The 16,869-nt window shown below is 39.6% G+C and overlaps 1 protein-coding gene and 1 pseudogene across 2 annotated transcripts in view; both read right to left on the bottom strand.

Annotated features, from left to right (window-relative positions):
• The window catches only part of SVEP1 (sushi, von Willebrand factor type A, EGF and pentraxin domain containing 1), a 152,712-nt gene that overhangs the window by 47,577 nt on the left and 88,266 nt on the right, over positions 1-16,869 (bottom strand). The window contains exons 20-28 of the mRNA XM_079789802.1: positions 15,981-16,067; positions 14,863-14,964; positions 12,894-13,007; positions 10,572-10,685; positions 8,988-9,189; positions 7,379-7,536; positions 6,111-6,312; positions 3,855-4,030; positions 681-805 (exon numbers count right to left, since the gene is read on the bottom strand). Coding sequence (XP_079645928.1) covers positions 681-805; positions 3,855-4,030; positions 6,111-6,312; positions 7,379-7,536; positions 8,988-9,189; positions 10,572-10,685; positions 12,894-13,007; positions 14,863-14,964; positions 15,981-16,067 — 1,280 coding nt within the window. The remainder of the gene's footprint in view (positions 1-680; positions 806-3,854; positions 4,031-6,110; positions 6,313-7,378; positions 7,537-8,987; positions 9,190-10,571; positions 10,686-12,893; positions 13,008-14,862; positions 14,965-15,980; positions 16,068-16,869) is intronic.
• Positions 11,823-12,315, bottom strand: LOC307111078 (non-histone chromosomal protein HMG-14-like; annotated as a pseudogene). The gene has a single exon. The product of its transcript is annotated as a non-histone chromosomal protein HMG-14-like (transcript).

Here is a 16,869-nt window from a genome sequence, read left to right as displayed (position 1 = left end):
CTCTCTCCATTTTCCTGTCTGCTATCTCTGATCTAAAGTTGAGGCAATAAAAGCTTAGACAAGCTCTGCCACTAATAATAAGAGCAAGCATTTATCAAGCCCTTAGTATGTGACAAACACCACCGTGATAGTACATGCCGGATTAGGTTAAATCCCAAGCTCCACTATGCCGTTCTATTTATCTTCATAGATAAAAACACATACACACACACACCCTAAAGCTTAGAGAGAGGGAGTAATATGTTCAAAATCATCATGGCAAGTTTGTGGTAAAACAGGGATTTGAACCCAGGCCACTGTAGTGCTTTCACTACTCACTCATCTGTAACTCTCTATGTATAATTTTATGCCATTCCTAAATTCCTGCACTTTAAGGAGACGGGTTTGAAGTATTATTCTCTATGATCTTTTCCAGCTCTGAAATGACAAGATTTTATAAAATAATCATGTCCAAAACAATTTAAAAACATCACCGAGAAACTGAAAAGGGGATTTATTGAAAGTTACGGTAGATAACCTCTAGCTGGCTTAGTCTACGATCATAGCCTCAAATGATACTGGCGGCAAAGTCTGAAAACCCAGAGGTTGCAATAAGATAGGGCATCATTAGGCTGTTCACATTTTTACTAGTTTTGTACCTTTGTATCTCATTACTGTCATACACTGAAAATGGAATTGACCTGCTGTGGAGACAGGACATAGTCCCAGAGGTTGAGCTGGCTTATGGAGCCCACAAAAGACTCCGCTGGGTTGAATCCCTCTCCTTTTTTGTCTTGCTCTTGCCCAAGAACTAATGCACCACCACCTAAAGAGGGAAGAGAAAAAAGGAGGGAAACTGGTCTGATGGTTATTCCTAAAATGCTAACTTAACAAAAGCACAGCCAACATAAATGTATTAGGCTAAGTTATTAAAAAACTCAGTTATGTACATTTACTACATGTTTTATCAATAAGGACAAATTCAATGTTTTATAAAACAACTTAAAATAAAGTTGTATTTAAATATTAGATTTATAAAAATTTAACTATAAAACTAATATAGGTATACATGTATATGCATATATAATTTTATGTCAACAAAATAGTAAGTCCTATTTGGCCTCCTTTCTCCTAGGCCCGCGGTCGGCAAACTGCGGCTTGCGAGCCACATGCGGCTCTTTGGCCCCTTGAGTATGGCTCTTCCATAAAATACCACGGCCTGGGTGAGTCTATTTTGAAGAAGTGGCATTAGAAGAAGTTTAAGTTTAAAAAATTTGGCTCTCAAAAGAAATTTCAATCATTGTACTGTTGATATTTGGCTCTGTTGACTAATGAGTTTGCCGACCACTGTCCTAGGCAATTATCCTCCATAGTAGACTATCAGTTGATACTCTTTTTCTTATGTCTTAAACCTACAATGCTTACATTTCTTTCACAGATTCCAAGGAATCTTCTAAAGTTGCCAAATCCAATGGACATTCTTCAATATTCACCTCTGGTGACTTCTCTGTACCATGTTTCTTTTGTCCATTTCATTCTATTTAACTGTCTGTCCTTTTTGCACTGGGTGGTCTGTGTCTGTCCCTCTAGAGCTAACCTTCACCCTTCCCCACTCTACTTTGTGCCCCCAAAGGCTGACACCTATGGACTGCACCACATCATTTCCTTGTCCCTCTGGCTTCTTTCTGATCCTGTGGCAAATGGAAGGACCAGCCCGAGATAAGAAAATGAGATGAGGAAGTTTAATATCCTGGATACTTTCCTCCCAGGCAACGGAGGGTAGTGGCTGCCTTCCTCTGTCTGACATCACTGTTCCCGCTGAGTGATTTCTCTCCATCGCTACAGGCTGGCCTAAATTCTGGCAACAGCTCTCACTCCTTGTCATTTCAGGCCCGTCCCTCCTGACTTTCCATTGATGCTACTCACGGGGTGTTTTACTATATTATATTGGTTCTCTTAACGCTGGTCATACTTTTGAAGAGTCCCTTCATTCAACTCTTCAGTTAGCTTCCTTGGGTGTGCCACCTGCTCCCTGCCAGGAGCCTTGTGGTGCCACGTGGTTTCCATGAGAACATCCTCTCCTGGTTCTCCTCGAACCTTTCTGCTCCTTTCTCTGCCTGCCTCTTAGATGCTGATGCCCCAGGATCCTACCCCGCTTCCTCTCTTCTTCCTTCAACCGCTCTCCTTATCTGACCTCACTCACCTGCCGATCAATGTCTATAGATCCCTCTTTTAAGATTTCCCAACCTACATCTATTTCTTATAAAATAAATAATTAAAAATTAATACATACACCTGGATGGAAATTTGAAAAAAATAAATATAAAGAATTCACCCTACCCAGAAATAATCATTTAATACTTTGTGTATTTCCTTCTAGGTTATATTTTTATTTTAATTATTTTTTAGTGTGTGTGTATGTGATATTTAAAAACACACAACTCAGGATTCACAATATACATGATGTTTCAATCTTGTTTTCTTGATGTTCAGCTCTTGTTTCATGAATTTTAAGTTATTTTATATGAATGTACAATAATCTATAATTTGCTTAATTAACTAAACCACTTCTAATTGGATACCTTGAGATAAATATATTAGTACGTAAATACTTGATTCTTGGTAGTTGAATTGTTGATTGCATGCACAAGGTTTCTCTAAGGCTCTTGATGGAAGTTTCTAAATTGTTTCCCAGAAAGGTTGTATCACAACCTTTTATACAATTCAACTATGCTGAATCCTTGCCAGTCATACCTTATCACTAAAAACAACTGTCAATTTGATATAAAGTTGTGTCAACCTATATCTTTGGTTGCATGTATTCCTGTGATCAGAATTCAAATTCATTATGTCTAAAACCAAATACAGAATCTTCCCTGACTCCAACTCTTGCTCTGATAACTGTGCTTCCCCTAGAATTCCTATCGCAGCTTACAGACTCTTCAATAAGCTTCTTCGTCCAAACTGAAACCAGCCATTCACTGAGCTCTGTTAAATGAGTTTTGCAATATTTATGGACTCCAATTCATTCTTACTGCTGAGATCAGACAACCATCTCCCTGGGTGGATACTATTTCAGCTTCCTCCCCGCTCCCTATTCCTTTAACCTACTTTTCACTCTTCCATCAGGGTTTAATTTTTTATAAGATAGAAATGCTGTTTTTAAAATTATAAATTAAATCATTATGAAAATATCAGAAAAAATAAAGAAGAAAATAAAAGATATCTGCCATCCCACCACTCAGAGAAGAGATAGTTGAAAACAAGAAATCTCCACCCTACTTTACCTGGTAATGCCACTTCCCATTGAAACACTTACAATGTTTCCACATTTATTAAACTTCCAACCATTCCTCCTCATTTGATGCACATCATAGAAAAATCTATATAGAGCAAACTTATTGCCTTGTACAATGCTGAGAACCCCGGATCGCCTAATACTTTTGCTTTCCTTCAAACTAAAACTCTTCAAATATTTTCCTAAAAGTGTTTATAGAGGGGAGTTTTGATTTTTAGTGCTCCAGCTTATGCACTGGATATATTTGTATACTGTGAAGACTGATCATAAAACAAAACAAAATCAACATACAAATAACACCAGCAATTAATTTCCTTGGAAGACACATTAGTTCAGAATGCTTCTTGATAGCCTTATTAAAGCCCCAAAGGCATTTCTTACACCGAGGGTCACAAAGCACACCTAGAAAAAGCTTCTAATAATTTACAGGCTGGGTAGTCAGGGGGTAGTAAATAAAAGAGAGACTTAATGATCTTTGTCTAAAACCTAACACAACAAAGCTAGCAAACTCCATGTTCACCTAAGCACCACCACTTTTAGTGATTAACACAATTCTATTTCTTTTGCTAAGACATACCAGGTATGGCCGAACCTACGGAGAGACCCACACCACCATCAGATAATTTCCCATCAATATAGACTTTCCAGGCTCCATCCACACTTGTCCAGGTGATTGCAATATGATGCCAACTGCCGTCATTCACGGAGGGACAATCTGTTATCTTTTCCTTGCCGTTCACATAAAGAACCCAGCTGTGGAAAGATTCCAGGGGACAGAGTCATCAGTCATATGTTGTAATCCCACCTGTGGGGCATGCTACTGTTTTTTTCTTCTCTTTCCATGTGGGTATATAAAGCCATTACTTCTTCCCCCTTCCGCCTGCCCCCCCCCCCCCCCGATTTGGTCATATTTCACAGAAGCAGATTTGATTTACTAATTATGCTTTATCATAGCTCACTGAATATTTGTGTTTCTTAAACATGGAGAACTAGGAAAAAGTCTTAGGATGAGCTGGGACACATTGGTCTAATTTAACTGACCATCCACTCTGGAGAGAGTAAGCCAAGAATGAAAGGAATGCCATCAGTAGATGAGTGGATAAAAAAAGCTGTGGTACATTTGCCCAATGGGTTACTATGTAACTGTAAAAAAGAAGGATCTCTTACTCTTTGAGAGACCTGAAGAGTATTATACTATGTGAAATAAGCCAGTCAGAGAAAGACAAGTATTACATGATCTCACTCATATGTGGAATCTAATAAACAAGATAAGCTGATGAACAAAATAGATCCAGAGACACGGAAGCATGGAACAGACTGATAAATCTCAGAGGGAAGGTGGGGAGGCAGGAAGAGATTAACCAAAGAATTTATATGCCTATATGCATAGCCTATGGACACAGACAATAGTGTGGTGAAGGCTGGGGGGTGGAGGCAAGGTGGAGAGGGTCAATGGGGGGATAAAAAGGAGACATCTGTAATACTTTCAACAATAAAGATATATTTTAAAAAGTAAAATGCAAAAATAAAATGCAAGGAATGAGAGTTGTACAAGCACAGAATGGTTGTCTTCCTCTAGATGTATGTTCTTAAAATCAGGAATAAACTTCAGAAAATAAGTCTGTCTCTCCATTGCCAAAGCTATCACATGGCAGACAAAGCACGTGGATCCAAAGAAAAGAATAACTAGAATGAAACAAAGGTGACCAACACACGAGGGTTCCAACAACCACGTCACTTAGGGAAATGTCAAAGATAATAAGCAGTTTAAAGTGAAATATTTTCAAAAGCAAATGGAGAAAAAGAAAAGATCAGGGAAAACTGATAAGATAAGAACTCATTACGTATCTGTCTCGGCATCTTCTTAGCCCCTATTCCATGATCTTTATGATGAAATAATGTTTTTATAATATTGGTTTTCCTCTGGAAAGAGAGCTCAGTGGGTCTTTGAGGCTTGCAACCTTCTCAGTAGCGATAGGCCACAAATTTGGAGGCGTCTGAGAGGAACAGGCCATGCAGTGAACCACAGAATCTATCCAGAGTGAAGGTATAAACCTCAGCCTCGCCAAGGACTCCACATGCGGTGAAGAGCGGTGGTTCTGAAGGGACCACAGAGCTGAGGCAATGGACAGCTCAGGGATTAGTACTGTGGACAGATGACCAATGATGGGAGTCTTGTCCAGGTCTGTGGGTTTTATAAAAACTCTGGGTTCTATGAATTAATCTGCGAGAACCCACTCAGTAGTGAGAGCAATAGCTGAGGTTGAGGGGCCTGATAGCCCAGAGGGATGGGGCCCTGTGACTGAAATTAACTGATCCAAAAAGAAAAGAGAAATGTCATCTTGCACACCCGAGTTTGTAGACTGCTTCCTACTCAATACGTGTCTCTCATAGGTCAGCAATGTCGATGATATCCCTTAATGCCTGGAGGCCCTGATTTGTAAAAGAAGGAGCAAGGCTCTACAAGTCAGCGTCTGAGACTTGACTTTGCCACTCCCAGAGTGTGAGATTTGAGGTACACCATTTAGAGTCTTAGAAACTGTTTTAATATATGTTAAATGTGCATGAGTTCCTCAGGACACTGTGAAGATCAAATGAAGTACTTAGTAATCAGCAGTACTTAGTAAAACAAGAAGAAGATGCTTAGTAAGTAGCAAAATACATGTATAAGGTATTATCACGAAAATTGCCCTCTTATAGAACTTGTCCATATGCACCATTTGGTTACTGTCACCCTGCTATCCTGCCGAGGCACCTGACTCCCCTGCTCCCCAGTCCCCGGTGTGAGGTCTAACTTGGTGCTGGGATAAGATTTCCTGCCATTTCTGCTCACCCATTGTAATCCGTCAGGAGGAAGGTATTGTCGCTGCCATTCTCCAGTGCGTAGGAGATTGGCGTTCCGTAGTTGTTGATGTCAGAGGATTTCATCCAGAATGTGCAGGTTATGGCACGGAGAGATGGAAGCACACCGTCTAGTATGACGTAACCATAGGTACCAGAAACCTCAAAATCCAGGTTAAAACGCGTAGACTGTTCTGCAACAAATAAGGAAAGTGTGTAGACCATGGTGCTTGCAGGGCGTTTTTCAATCGTCTAAAGCTGTGGTCGGCAAACTGCGGCTCGCGAGCCACATGCGGCTCTTTGGCCCCTTGAGTGTGGCTCTTCCACAAAATACCACGGCCTGGGTGAGTCTATTTTGAAGAAGTGGCGTTAGAAGAAGTTTAAGTTTAAAAAATTTGGCTCTCAAAAGAAATTTCAATCGTTGTACTGTTGATATTTGGCTCTGTTGACTAATGAGTTTGCCGACCACTGGTCTAAAGTAAGCAGCAGGTACACAGGGCTACTGTCAAAGCAGCCACTGCAGTAAATAGGATGACCTGAGAAGTGGTTTCAAAATTAAAAATATATTCTTTACAAAATATAAAACACATTCTTTTAAATAAAATAATCAGTGAGTATCTAAGATAGGAAAAACACTCAGTAGTGAAAGGAACAGAGATATAGGGCGTGGTTGGAAGGAGAGGTGAGACTGGGGAGTTACTAAAGATGAGAGACACTAAAGCATGGCTGGATGCTGTTGGGAATGACCCAGTAGAGTGGAGTAACTGATGCAGGGGAGAAGGAGAGGCAACTAACTTAAGGGCACCATTCCATCCCGACTCAGGGCTCTGGCTCTTCCCTAGTTCATGACCAATTCAGCTTTGCCTCAATCCTACATACCTCACTCAAAACAAAAGTCCTACGGTTAAAAGGCCGCAGTGCCCCGAGCAAGCAGTTTAGCATTGATTCTCAAATATGTCCATGGCCTGTGACCTCCTTAATCAAGTAGCTTATCAAAGCGTCCCTTCTAAACCTATAGAATGTGAAGAGTTCTACTAAATTTTTCTCATTTCCCCCTTACACCTCTAAGTTTCTATATACTTGTCTGTGCTATTGCAGATAAGATTACCTAGTTTATTAGAGGGCTCTGAAGATTAAATAATTAATGCTTATTACAGTGTTTTTTTTTTTTTTTACATAGGTGGTGCTTGGTGCAGGTAAAAATTGATTGGGTTATATCAGTATTTTTAGTATTGTTGTTAATACTACATCCATATATACCTGTTTCACACCTGCTGCCTGAAAATCCCGGCTGACATTTACAACTGTATGAGTTTAATTCATCCACACAGGTGGCTTGATTTCTACACGGGTTAGACTGACATTCGTTGATGTCCAGTTCACAGTGCAGCCCTGTGAAGCCAGCTGCACACTGGCACCTGAAGGAAAACAAAATGTAACAATGAGAACAGCTGCAGAAAGGCAGTAGAGGATGGATGTCTCCCACTTATGATAACGTGTCTCAAGGACTACAAAAACTGAAATGCTCCACATCAAAACTTTAACTGCTAGTTATTTTTGCTAGTTCATCTAATAAACTTATTTAATACAACATTTATTTGAAATGTTTTAGTAGGAGGTAGTTCTTATCAAGATGAAGTATTATTCACACACTGGGAGTTTCTCTCCCCATAGATGTTCTAGGAAAAAAATATTAAAAGTCCAGTGCTTCTGTATTTGCTTCTTGTGTAATTGTGTTTTCTTTCATCTTTTATTGCCTTCCCAAGTACACTGGCAGCCTGTATCCATGGGTTCCACATCTGTAGATTCAGTCTATCATGCATGGAAACTATTCTACAAAAAATTATTATGTGTGGCTGACATGTACTATGCAGTTAGGCATTCGATGGTTGATGGTTGCATCTGTACTGAACATGTACAGATTGTTTTCTTGTCATTATTCCCTAAACAATACAGTATAACAACTATTTCCATAGCATTTACATTGTAATGGGTATTGTAAATAATCTAGAGACCATTTAAAGTATATGGGAGGATGTATGTAGATTATATGCAAATACTAGGCCATCTATACTAATAAAAGGGTACTATGCTAATTAGACTGAATGTCTTCTGGACATCCTTCCGGATGTCCTTCTGGACAAAGCCACAGTGGCGGGGTCCAAGGCAGAGGCAGTTAGGGGCAATCAGGCTTGCAGAGGAGAGCAGTTAGGGGCGACCAGGCCAGCAGGGGAGAGCAGTTAGGGCAACCAGGCCAGCAGGGGAGCTCAGTTAGGGGTGACCAGGTCAGCAGGGGAGCAGTGAGGGGCAACAGGCAGGCAGGCAGAATGGTTAGGGGTTATCAGGCAAGCAGGCAGAGTGGTTAGGGGCAACCAGGCAGGCAGGCAGGCGAACAGTTAGCAGCCAGCAGTCCCAGATTGTGAGAGAGATGTCTGACTGCCGGTTTAGGCCCGATCGGACATCCCCCAAAGGGTCTCAGATTGAAGAGGGTGCAGGCCGGGCTGAATTTCGTGCACCAGGCCTCTAGTTTTATATAAGGGACTTGAGCATCCCTAGGAGTCCTGGAACCAATTCCCCATGGCTATGGAGAGATGACTATATAAAACAGCAGTTCCCAAATGCAGCTGAGCACCACAATGATTGGGAAATTTAAATCATATAGTTTGCCTATTTTAAAATTATATACTCTATGCCAGACTTAGTGAATCAGAATCGCAGGTAGTGGGGAGATTCTACTGTAGCCTATTCTTGGGGTAGAATTTGGGAATAGCTGACCTGGGACTCAAGAATAATACTCCATAAAGACTACATAATGACTGAACAATTAAGTAAATAAAAATAGTAGAAAGAATCAGACTTAGTCTTATACCTGAAGCTATTGACACCATCTTTACAAGTAGCTCCATTTTTGCATGGTTGACTGAGACACTCATCCATGTTTTTTTCACACCGGGTACCCCAAAATCCAGGTGGGCATTTGCACAAGAACCTCCCAACCTGATCTTCACAGACTGCATTATTTAAGCATGGGCTTGACTGGCATTCATTGACTTCTGTTTCACAGTGCAGGCCTGGGGATGGTGAGGAGGAGAAAGAGCCCAGTGTTAATCCCTTGGGAGGACTGTGATCCAAATGTTGACTTGGAAGATGCTGCTTCTAAAGGGAGGCTGCAGAGCCACTGCCTATCAAACTGGTTTGAGATTCATTCCTTAATGAGCTCTGGCTTTTCTAAGTCATTTAGGACTGCGTTTTTGATAATCTACTCTTTTTACCTTATGTCTTTCTGAAACTAACATCAGTAGTAGACATCTACTTGAGATAATGTTAAAAAGTAAAACTAGCCTGGCTGGTATGGCTCAGTGGTTGAGCATCAGTCTATGAACCAGGAGGTCATGGTTTGATTCCCGGTCAGGGCACATGCCCAGGTTTTGGGCTCCATCCCCAGTACTGGGTGTGCAGGAGGCAGCCAATCAATGCTTCTGTTTAATTGTCAATGTTTCCATCTCTCTTTCCCTTTCCCTTCCTCTCTGAAATAAATAAAAAAAATATTTTAAAAAATAGTAAGCTATCCTATCTAATAAAGAGGGAATATGCAAATTGACTATCACTCCGTCACAAAGATGGTGGCACCCATAGCCACCAGATGGCGACGCCCAGTCCTCTCAGCCCCACAGGAGTCTCCCAGTCCCAGGGGAGGGGGTGGCCGCTGAGAGCAGGCAGCGTGTGCGGTCTGGCGGAATGCTTGCTTTGTCGCCATGGCGATGAGGCAAGTATTCCACCCTGGCCGCGGAGGGCCTCTGGGCAGCGGGCACAGAGCGGCCGGCAGGGAGGGTGGGGGGCGCGGCCTGGCCAGGCTGGGCATGGAATGCTTGCGTCATTGCAGGCTGGGCTGAGGGACCCCCCCCCCCACCATGCACGAATTTTGTGCACTGGGCTTCTAGTTTTTTAATAATGTTAAAAAGGAAAACTAGCACATTTAGTTAAAAAATGTCCTCTGTTTCTTTGACATTGCCTCTTTTCTTCATTGTCCATTTTTTGGACTTCCTCTTTATCAATTATATATTTAACCATATTATTTAGCATCTATTTCAATATAATCTTCTATGCTTTATCTCCAGTTCCTTCTTGAATACTTGTCTTACCATATAAACTCTTATCTTCTCTCTCTCTTTCTCTGTCTATGTCTCTACCTTTCTTTAGAAATACACAAAGACATTATTTTTTTTCTGAACTGTTTAGGAGTAAATTGCAGATGTGATGCCATGTTACCTCTAAATGCCTCAGAATTTTCTCAAAAATAAGGGCTTTCATGGCAAAAAAAGGGACTTTCTCTTATATAATCATGACACCTTTATAAAATCAGAAAATTAACATATATAATGTTAGTAAATGTAATAATTTGTGGTGCTTTATAGGACTTTAAGACAATGCAGGAAGAATGGAAACATCCTACCTATGTATCCTTTCGCACATGTGCAGCGATAGCCAGCCACACCATCCACGCAGACACCTTTATTTAGACAGGGACTGGAGCTGCACTCATTTATATTTTCTTCACAGAGTGGACCTGCAAAGAATCATAAAATATCTGAACTGGAGAAGTTTAAGACTAATACTTCCCAAGTGAGTCGTTCAGGAATAAAGCAGAATAATTAGAAATCATGGCTAATGTGTTTGTAAAAAATTTTGCTCTTTGCCAAATATATTGAATTAAAACATTTTCTTTTATTGTGTGAACTGCAAAACTTTACTAGCAAGAAATCTGATATTTTCAGGATGCAATGGAAAATGACAACCATAAATATCTAGCTATTTTTAGTTAAGTAGATAAATGTGACTTTGTTTTAAACTTTATCATATTGTTAGCTAGTTGTTCACCCTTTTTTGAGTTTATCCCTTGAATCTTTAACATGATTTATTTACCTACTAGTTGCAAGTTTATACTCTTAAGTAACACAGACTCAATATTCCCATCCACTACCCCCAGCAAACACCATTCCACTCTGTTTCTATGAGTTTGGCTTTTTTCTTTCTTAATTAATTAAGATTTTATTGGTTGTTTTGAGGATAAGTACACAGACATTTCAATTTATACACAATTCTTAATATATGTACCAAAGACCAAAAGTTGTATAGTTGTGATTATTTTCTACACAGTTAGCCCAGTGACTTTCCAGCTTAAAATTTGGAGGCTAATTTTCCTTAATAGAATATCAAGTACCAGTATCTTCAAATGCTGATATGCTGTTACATCAAAGTCCCACTAATTCACAATTTAATATCATATATACATAATCAAATTTTCAATCTTTCACAGCACATTAACAACGTTACTAGGGAAACTGGACTATCACACCAAAGATGTTGCAGAAAATTCTGATGGGGAGAGCCAAGGTCAAGGGTGGTTTATTTAGGAAACAATTCTACCAAAAGCATGAGAATGAAAGTAGTTTAAAATGTTAAAGACAAGTGAAGTGCTCAACTAATCTCAAATTGCCATTTAAACTGATAGGTATTAAGGATAAAAAATTACCCCCATCTATGGGAGGTTAAGCTGCTGTCCAAGACAATTAAAGCCTCCCATGTTCAATATCCCACTGTTTTCTGGTTGTACAAAAATAAAATAAAATAGACAACCAGCAAATAATTTCACCTCTTACAAAACATTTATACTTCAAAAAATGGAATGAACTGGAATTCCCTTCTAAGAAAGGTTTCTAGAGCTACTAAAAAACTTGTTTCCCAAATAGTTGCTAAAAACATTCCTGTGGATTATACAACAAGGGGGATAGGGACTACTGATGAGACATGGTACATGACATTGATCAGACTTGGCTTCTTTCTCTCCTGCTTTATCCGAGGCTGCACTCCCTTGGTTTTTGCTTTTCTGTTTTCAGCAGGTAGATCTTCTGCAGGTTCCTGGTTAGCCACTTCGGCCTGCTTTCCCCTTGCTCCCCTTTTCCCTTTGTTTGTACTTTTTTGTCTTTATCGTTCCTGCTGCTTTTTCTGGCCTCCCTTCCACTTTTGCAGAAGCAGGTTTAGCTGACAACCTTCCTGATCTCCTTTTGGGCTCCTCCTCACTGCCCCTCGGTAATGGAGCTGACCTTCCCCTTGGGCACCCTGGCAGCAGGGCAGGTGTATGCCCAGTGCCTGCAGGCTGCTTGGCATTGAGAGCCTTTCAGAACCTGAGTTGCCATTTCTCCCACTGTCCAAGCTGCTTGGACCCGCCATGAGGGCGGTGGGAGAACAGACTGAGTTTGGCTTTTTAAGATTCCATAGAAGTGAGGTCATAGGTCTTTCTCTGTCTGACTTATCTCACTTAGATAGTGCCCACAAAGATGTATCTATATCTACTACATTTACTTTATCCCTCCATCCCTTGATATACACGTCTGTTGTTTCCATATTTTGGCTATTGTGAACCATGCTACAGTGAACACAGGGCTGCAGACAGCCCTTTGGCACAGTTACTTCATTTCCTTGGATAGATACTGGGAAGTGAAATTGCTGGATCATATGGTAGTTCTAAACTTTTAACTTTCTGAGGAATCTCCATACTGTTTTCCATAATGGCTGTGGTTATCACAATTTGCATTCCCACCACCAGTGCATGAGGGCTTCCTTTTCTTCATGTCCTTGCCAACACTGTTACCTATCTTTTGATAAAAGCCACTCTAACAGGTACGAGGTGATGTCTCATTATGGTTTTGATTTTCAGCAATGAAATGTCAATGATTCCAAGGTTTAATGTGAAAACAAAAAACTCTCCCCTTACCTGTGTAACCAGATGGACATTCACAAATGAATCCCCCTACTTGGTCTTTACAAATTCCATTGTTGAGGCATGGCAGTGAGCTGCATTCATCAATGTCTGTTTCACACTTTGAGCCTAAAATGCAAACCAAACACTGAAGGACAATCAGAGGGAGGGAGTAAGAAAAGTAGAGTCAGGATCATTAAAAGGTATTTATCCCCATAATCTGAATTTATGGAGAGTGGTGGTGGAAAAGAAAAGGCCAGTACTCATATTAAGTGTTACCATCTAGGTAAGTATTTCATAAAGGTACTGCCTCTTTCTAAACAGATTTAAGATATCCTTAGAAGGCTATATAAAAGATAGCAAACTATCTCAAGTTACTAACAGAAGTACTGGGAGGGGGAGGAAAACCTGGACTCACAAAATGGAGCCAGGAATTTGGTTAATTTTCAAGTGGAAAATATAAAGTCAAATATACCTGCTACCAGGTCACTTGGCTGAAGGGTAGAGGTGGAGCTAAATCCTACCAGAACTCAACTCACATGCCAGGTGCCCGAGTGGTACTGCATCTTCCTACAGAGTGCAGATAGGCAATCTATGGGCTAGCTCTGCTGGAAACCATGTCTTCCTCTCTACCACAGGGTCTCAAAGTGTGGCCCCTGGATCAACAGCATCAGCATAACCTGGGACTTGGTAGAAATGCAAATTCTCAGACCTTCCCCAGAGCTACTGAGTCAGAGAGTCTGGGGTAGTGGTGCAGAAATCTGTTTTCTCAAACCCTCCAGATGATTCTGATGCACATCAATGTCTGAGAACCACTGTCCTATAGTTTGACCTTTCTCAACCATTACTCATCTATACAATTCTAGGAAAAGATCCATTATTTCTTATAAAATGTCCGGAAAATTTTTTAAATAAAAATTAAAACGGGCACACACAAGCAAGCTATGGTAAGTAGAATGCCAATACTCCTGATAGCCTTGGACTATGTTTTGTTTTCCAACTTTCCTTTTGTTTATTTTGTGGTAAATTCTTTTATTTGGATATTTTTCTCATTAAAAAGGTTTTATGTTGGTTGGACAAAATTCAGAAAGATGGCTGTGGCTATAACAATTTGCATTCCCACTCATAACTTAATTTCTAGAAGAAAACATGATTTTAAATAAATTGCAATTGTAGGATATTGTTTATTTCCCATCAAAAATGATGTTTCAGGACTGAGCCAGAAAGAGAACCAAACTGCAAGGAAACGTAATTCTTACATAATTCCTACATAATCAAGTCCAAAGCCATATTGTTTTTCTAAGCACAACTTCCGGAAAGAGAAACAAAGCAACTAACCATAGTTATTCACAAGAATGTCCACTAGTGTGAAGCAAATGAGGGAAACTAGAGTTTGCTTAAAATGTTTATGCTGGCCAATTTGCTCTGTGTTGAGTATCATGCATTTTGTGTTAGAATGAAACCTTGGAACTGTATTCCAATTTAAATTGTAAGATATAATGAGACTTTTTCATCGAAAATATAATTCTTTTTAAAAAATACATTTTAATATTTTATTGATTTTTTACAGAGAGGAAGGGAAAGAGATAGAGAGCTAGAGACATCGACGAGAGAGAAACATCGATCAGCTGCCTCCTGCACACCCTCTACTGGGGATGTGACCGCAACCAAGGTACATGCCCTTGACCAGAATCGAACCTGGGACCTTTCAGTCCACAGGCCGACGCTCTATCCACTGAGCCAAACCGGTCAGGGTGAAAATATAATTCTTTATTCTTCTTCCAAAATGTGCAAAGAAAACTGTCATTTGTAAGATATGTATATGTTTTTTCACCTATTAGTTTATCTTGTTTAAGTTTTTATGCATTGATACGGCCTAATGTATCTTACAGGGTTTATTTTTAATGTTCCAAAGTTTGACACTGCAAGTCACAATCATTTCATATTATGAAAAACACATTAAAATTTGCATTCCTGTATTTACCTGTATATCCAGGTGAACAGAGACAGACATAACCATGCCCAAGTTGTTGGCAGGTTCCACTGTTGTGGCAGGGGTTTAAGAAGCATTCGTGGAAAACCTGCCCTTGACAGAAAAGAAATCCATCAGAGACAAAACACTCTATTCATTTCAAAGAGATCCTGACTAGGGAGTCAGAAGGTTTGCAACATTAGACAGCTGATTCCTGACTTCAGGTGAGTTCACTCAAGCTCAATGGTCTGCATATATGTTGGTGATGTTCTGGTAAACCAGTGTTTCTAAATGCTGGCTGCACATTAGCATCCATTGAGGTATTTTAAAAGTATGCTGAGGATAGTGCCGGCTAAATCAGGATCTCTGGGAGTGGGAGTTGTGCATCATTATTTTTAAAAGTTGACCAGTGGATTCTTATATGTCTCTAGGGTTGATGGCTCCAGCTCTAGAAGTCCTTACAAAATCAGTGTCCACTAAGCTTAGTTTCAAATATGATTTATGAAGCCCTTACAAATCAGTATGTTTGGATGAGGCTGTAGGAAGTTGAAATAAGAAATAAAACCTTATTATCCTCCTTAAAAATACTTAGAGCCAAGGAATTTATCATGACATTAGGCAGGGTTAATTCAGAGTAATGGCTGAACAATTAATTTAGTTATGTTCATGAGTTATGCTTAATTTTTTTTAAACCCAGGCCGTTCTCCAACAAATGATTTTTTTTTGCAGACAAAAAGATTTTAAATAATTTTCATGAAAGTTCACTAACTCTTCCTGCCAATCAGAAAAGGCCTTTGGCTAATACAAATGCCCTTACTCAAATGATAGGTTATGCTTATGGTAAGTTAATTATTAGTGAGCCAAAAGGCTCCCCATATATATACATTCTCTATACTAAAAATTGCTTGGAAAAAATCCATTTTTGGTACTTGGTACTTCTGATACTAAATTTTTGGAAAGTTCTTATCAGAAGTCACAAATACAATTACTCATGGATAATATTTATGAGTCTTTATTACTTAAAGTTTCAACTCTGATAATTTTCCTCTGTGTGGCATGTATAATGACAAATTGTTTTCCAAACATCCCACTAGAGAAAATTTTATACATAGAAAATGGACTTGCCTGACTGCCAACTTCATACTTCTTTTTGATATGTCCTGGAGAAGGTTGGGGCACTATACTTTCCTCTGCTGCTGAGAAAGTTGAACCAAAACCTGATGAAATTAATAGGAAAGCATTAGAGAAACATACTGTTGTGTGGTAGATCTTGCCAATATGTAGACTCTATTTAAGTACTATAGTCAAGACTCTAGTTCTTGCCCGGCTGTCATGGCTCAGTGGTTGAGCATTGACCTATGAACCAGGAGGTCACCATTCAATTCCCGGTCAGGACACATGCATGGGTTGTGGGCTTGATCCCCAATATGGGTTATGCAGGAGGCAGCTGATCAATGATTCTCTCTCATCATTGATGTTTCTATTTCTCTCTCCCTTTCCCTTTCTCTCTGAAATAAAAATATATTTTAAAAAAGATTCAGGTTCTCAGAATAGACAAAGCCACATATATTTTGTTTTATTAAAAAAGAAAATACAGAGATGGATGTGATATGTCATTAAATTCTAGACCCTTAGAAAGAAATTGGAAGTTATCAAAATTCCCAAATTAAGAATCTTTGAGTCACTGTCATAAAAAAGACATCAAAAGGACAATTTAACAAGTCTAGACACCAAAATCCACTGAAAATGTTAATATTCAGAACTGAAGCTATCACAGAGACAAGCAAAAATCCCTGACACAGGATTATGAACAGCAATTGGAGAAAAAAATTAAAAAGCAGGAGGAAAGCCTAAGGGAGCTTCGGGACAACATGAAACGAAGTAACATGCGTATAATAGGGCTGCCAGAAGGACAAGAAGAGCAGCAGGGATTAGAAAATCTATTTGAAGAAATAATGACAGAAAACTTCCCGGATATGGGAAAGATAAAAGTTACGCAAGTAAAGAGAGTCCCAAGCA

Source organism: Cnephaeus nilssonii (assembly GCF_951640355.1).
Source record: "Cnephaeus nilssonii genome assembly, chromosome: 14".
NCBI lineage: Eukaryota > Metazoa > Chordata > Mammalia > Chiroptera > Vespertilionidae > Cnephaeus > Cnephaeus nilssonii.
Note: the sequence above shows the minus strand (reverse complement) of the source record. Positions and strands in the feature narration are given on the sequence as shown.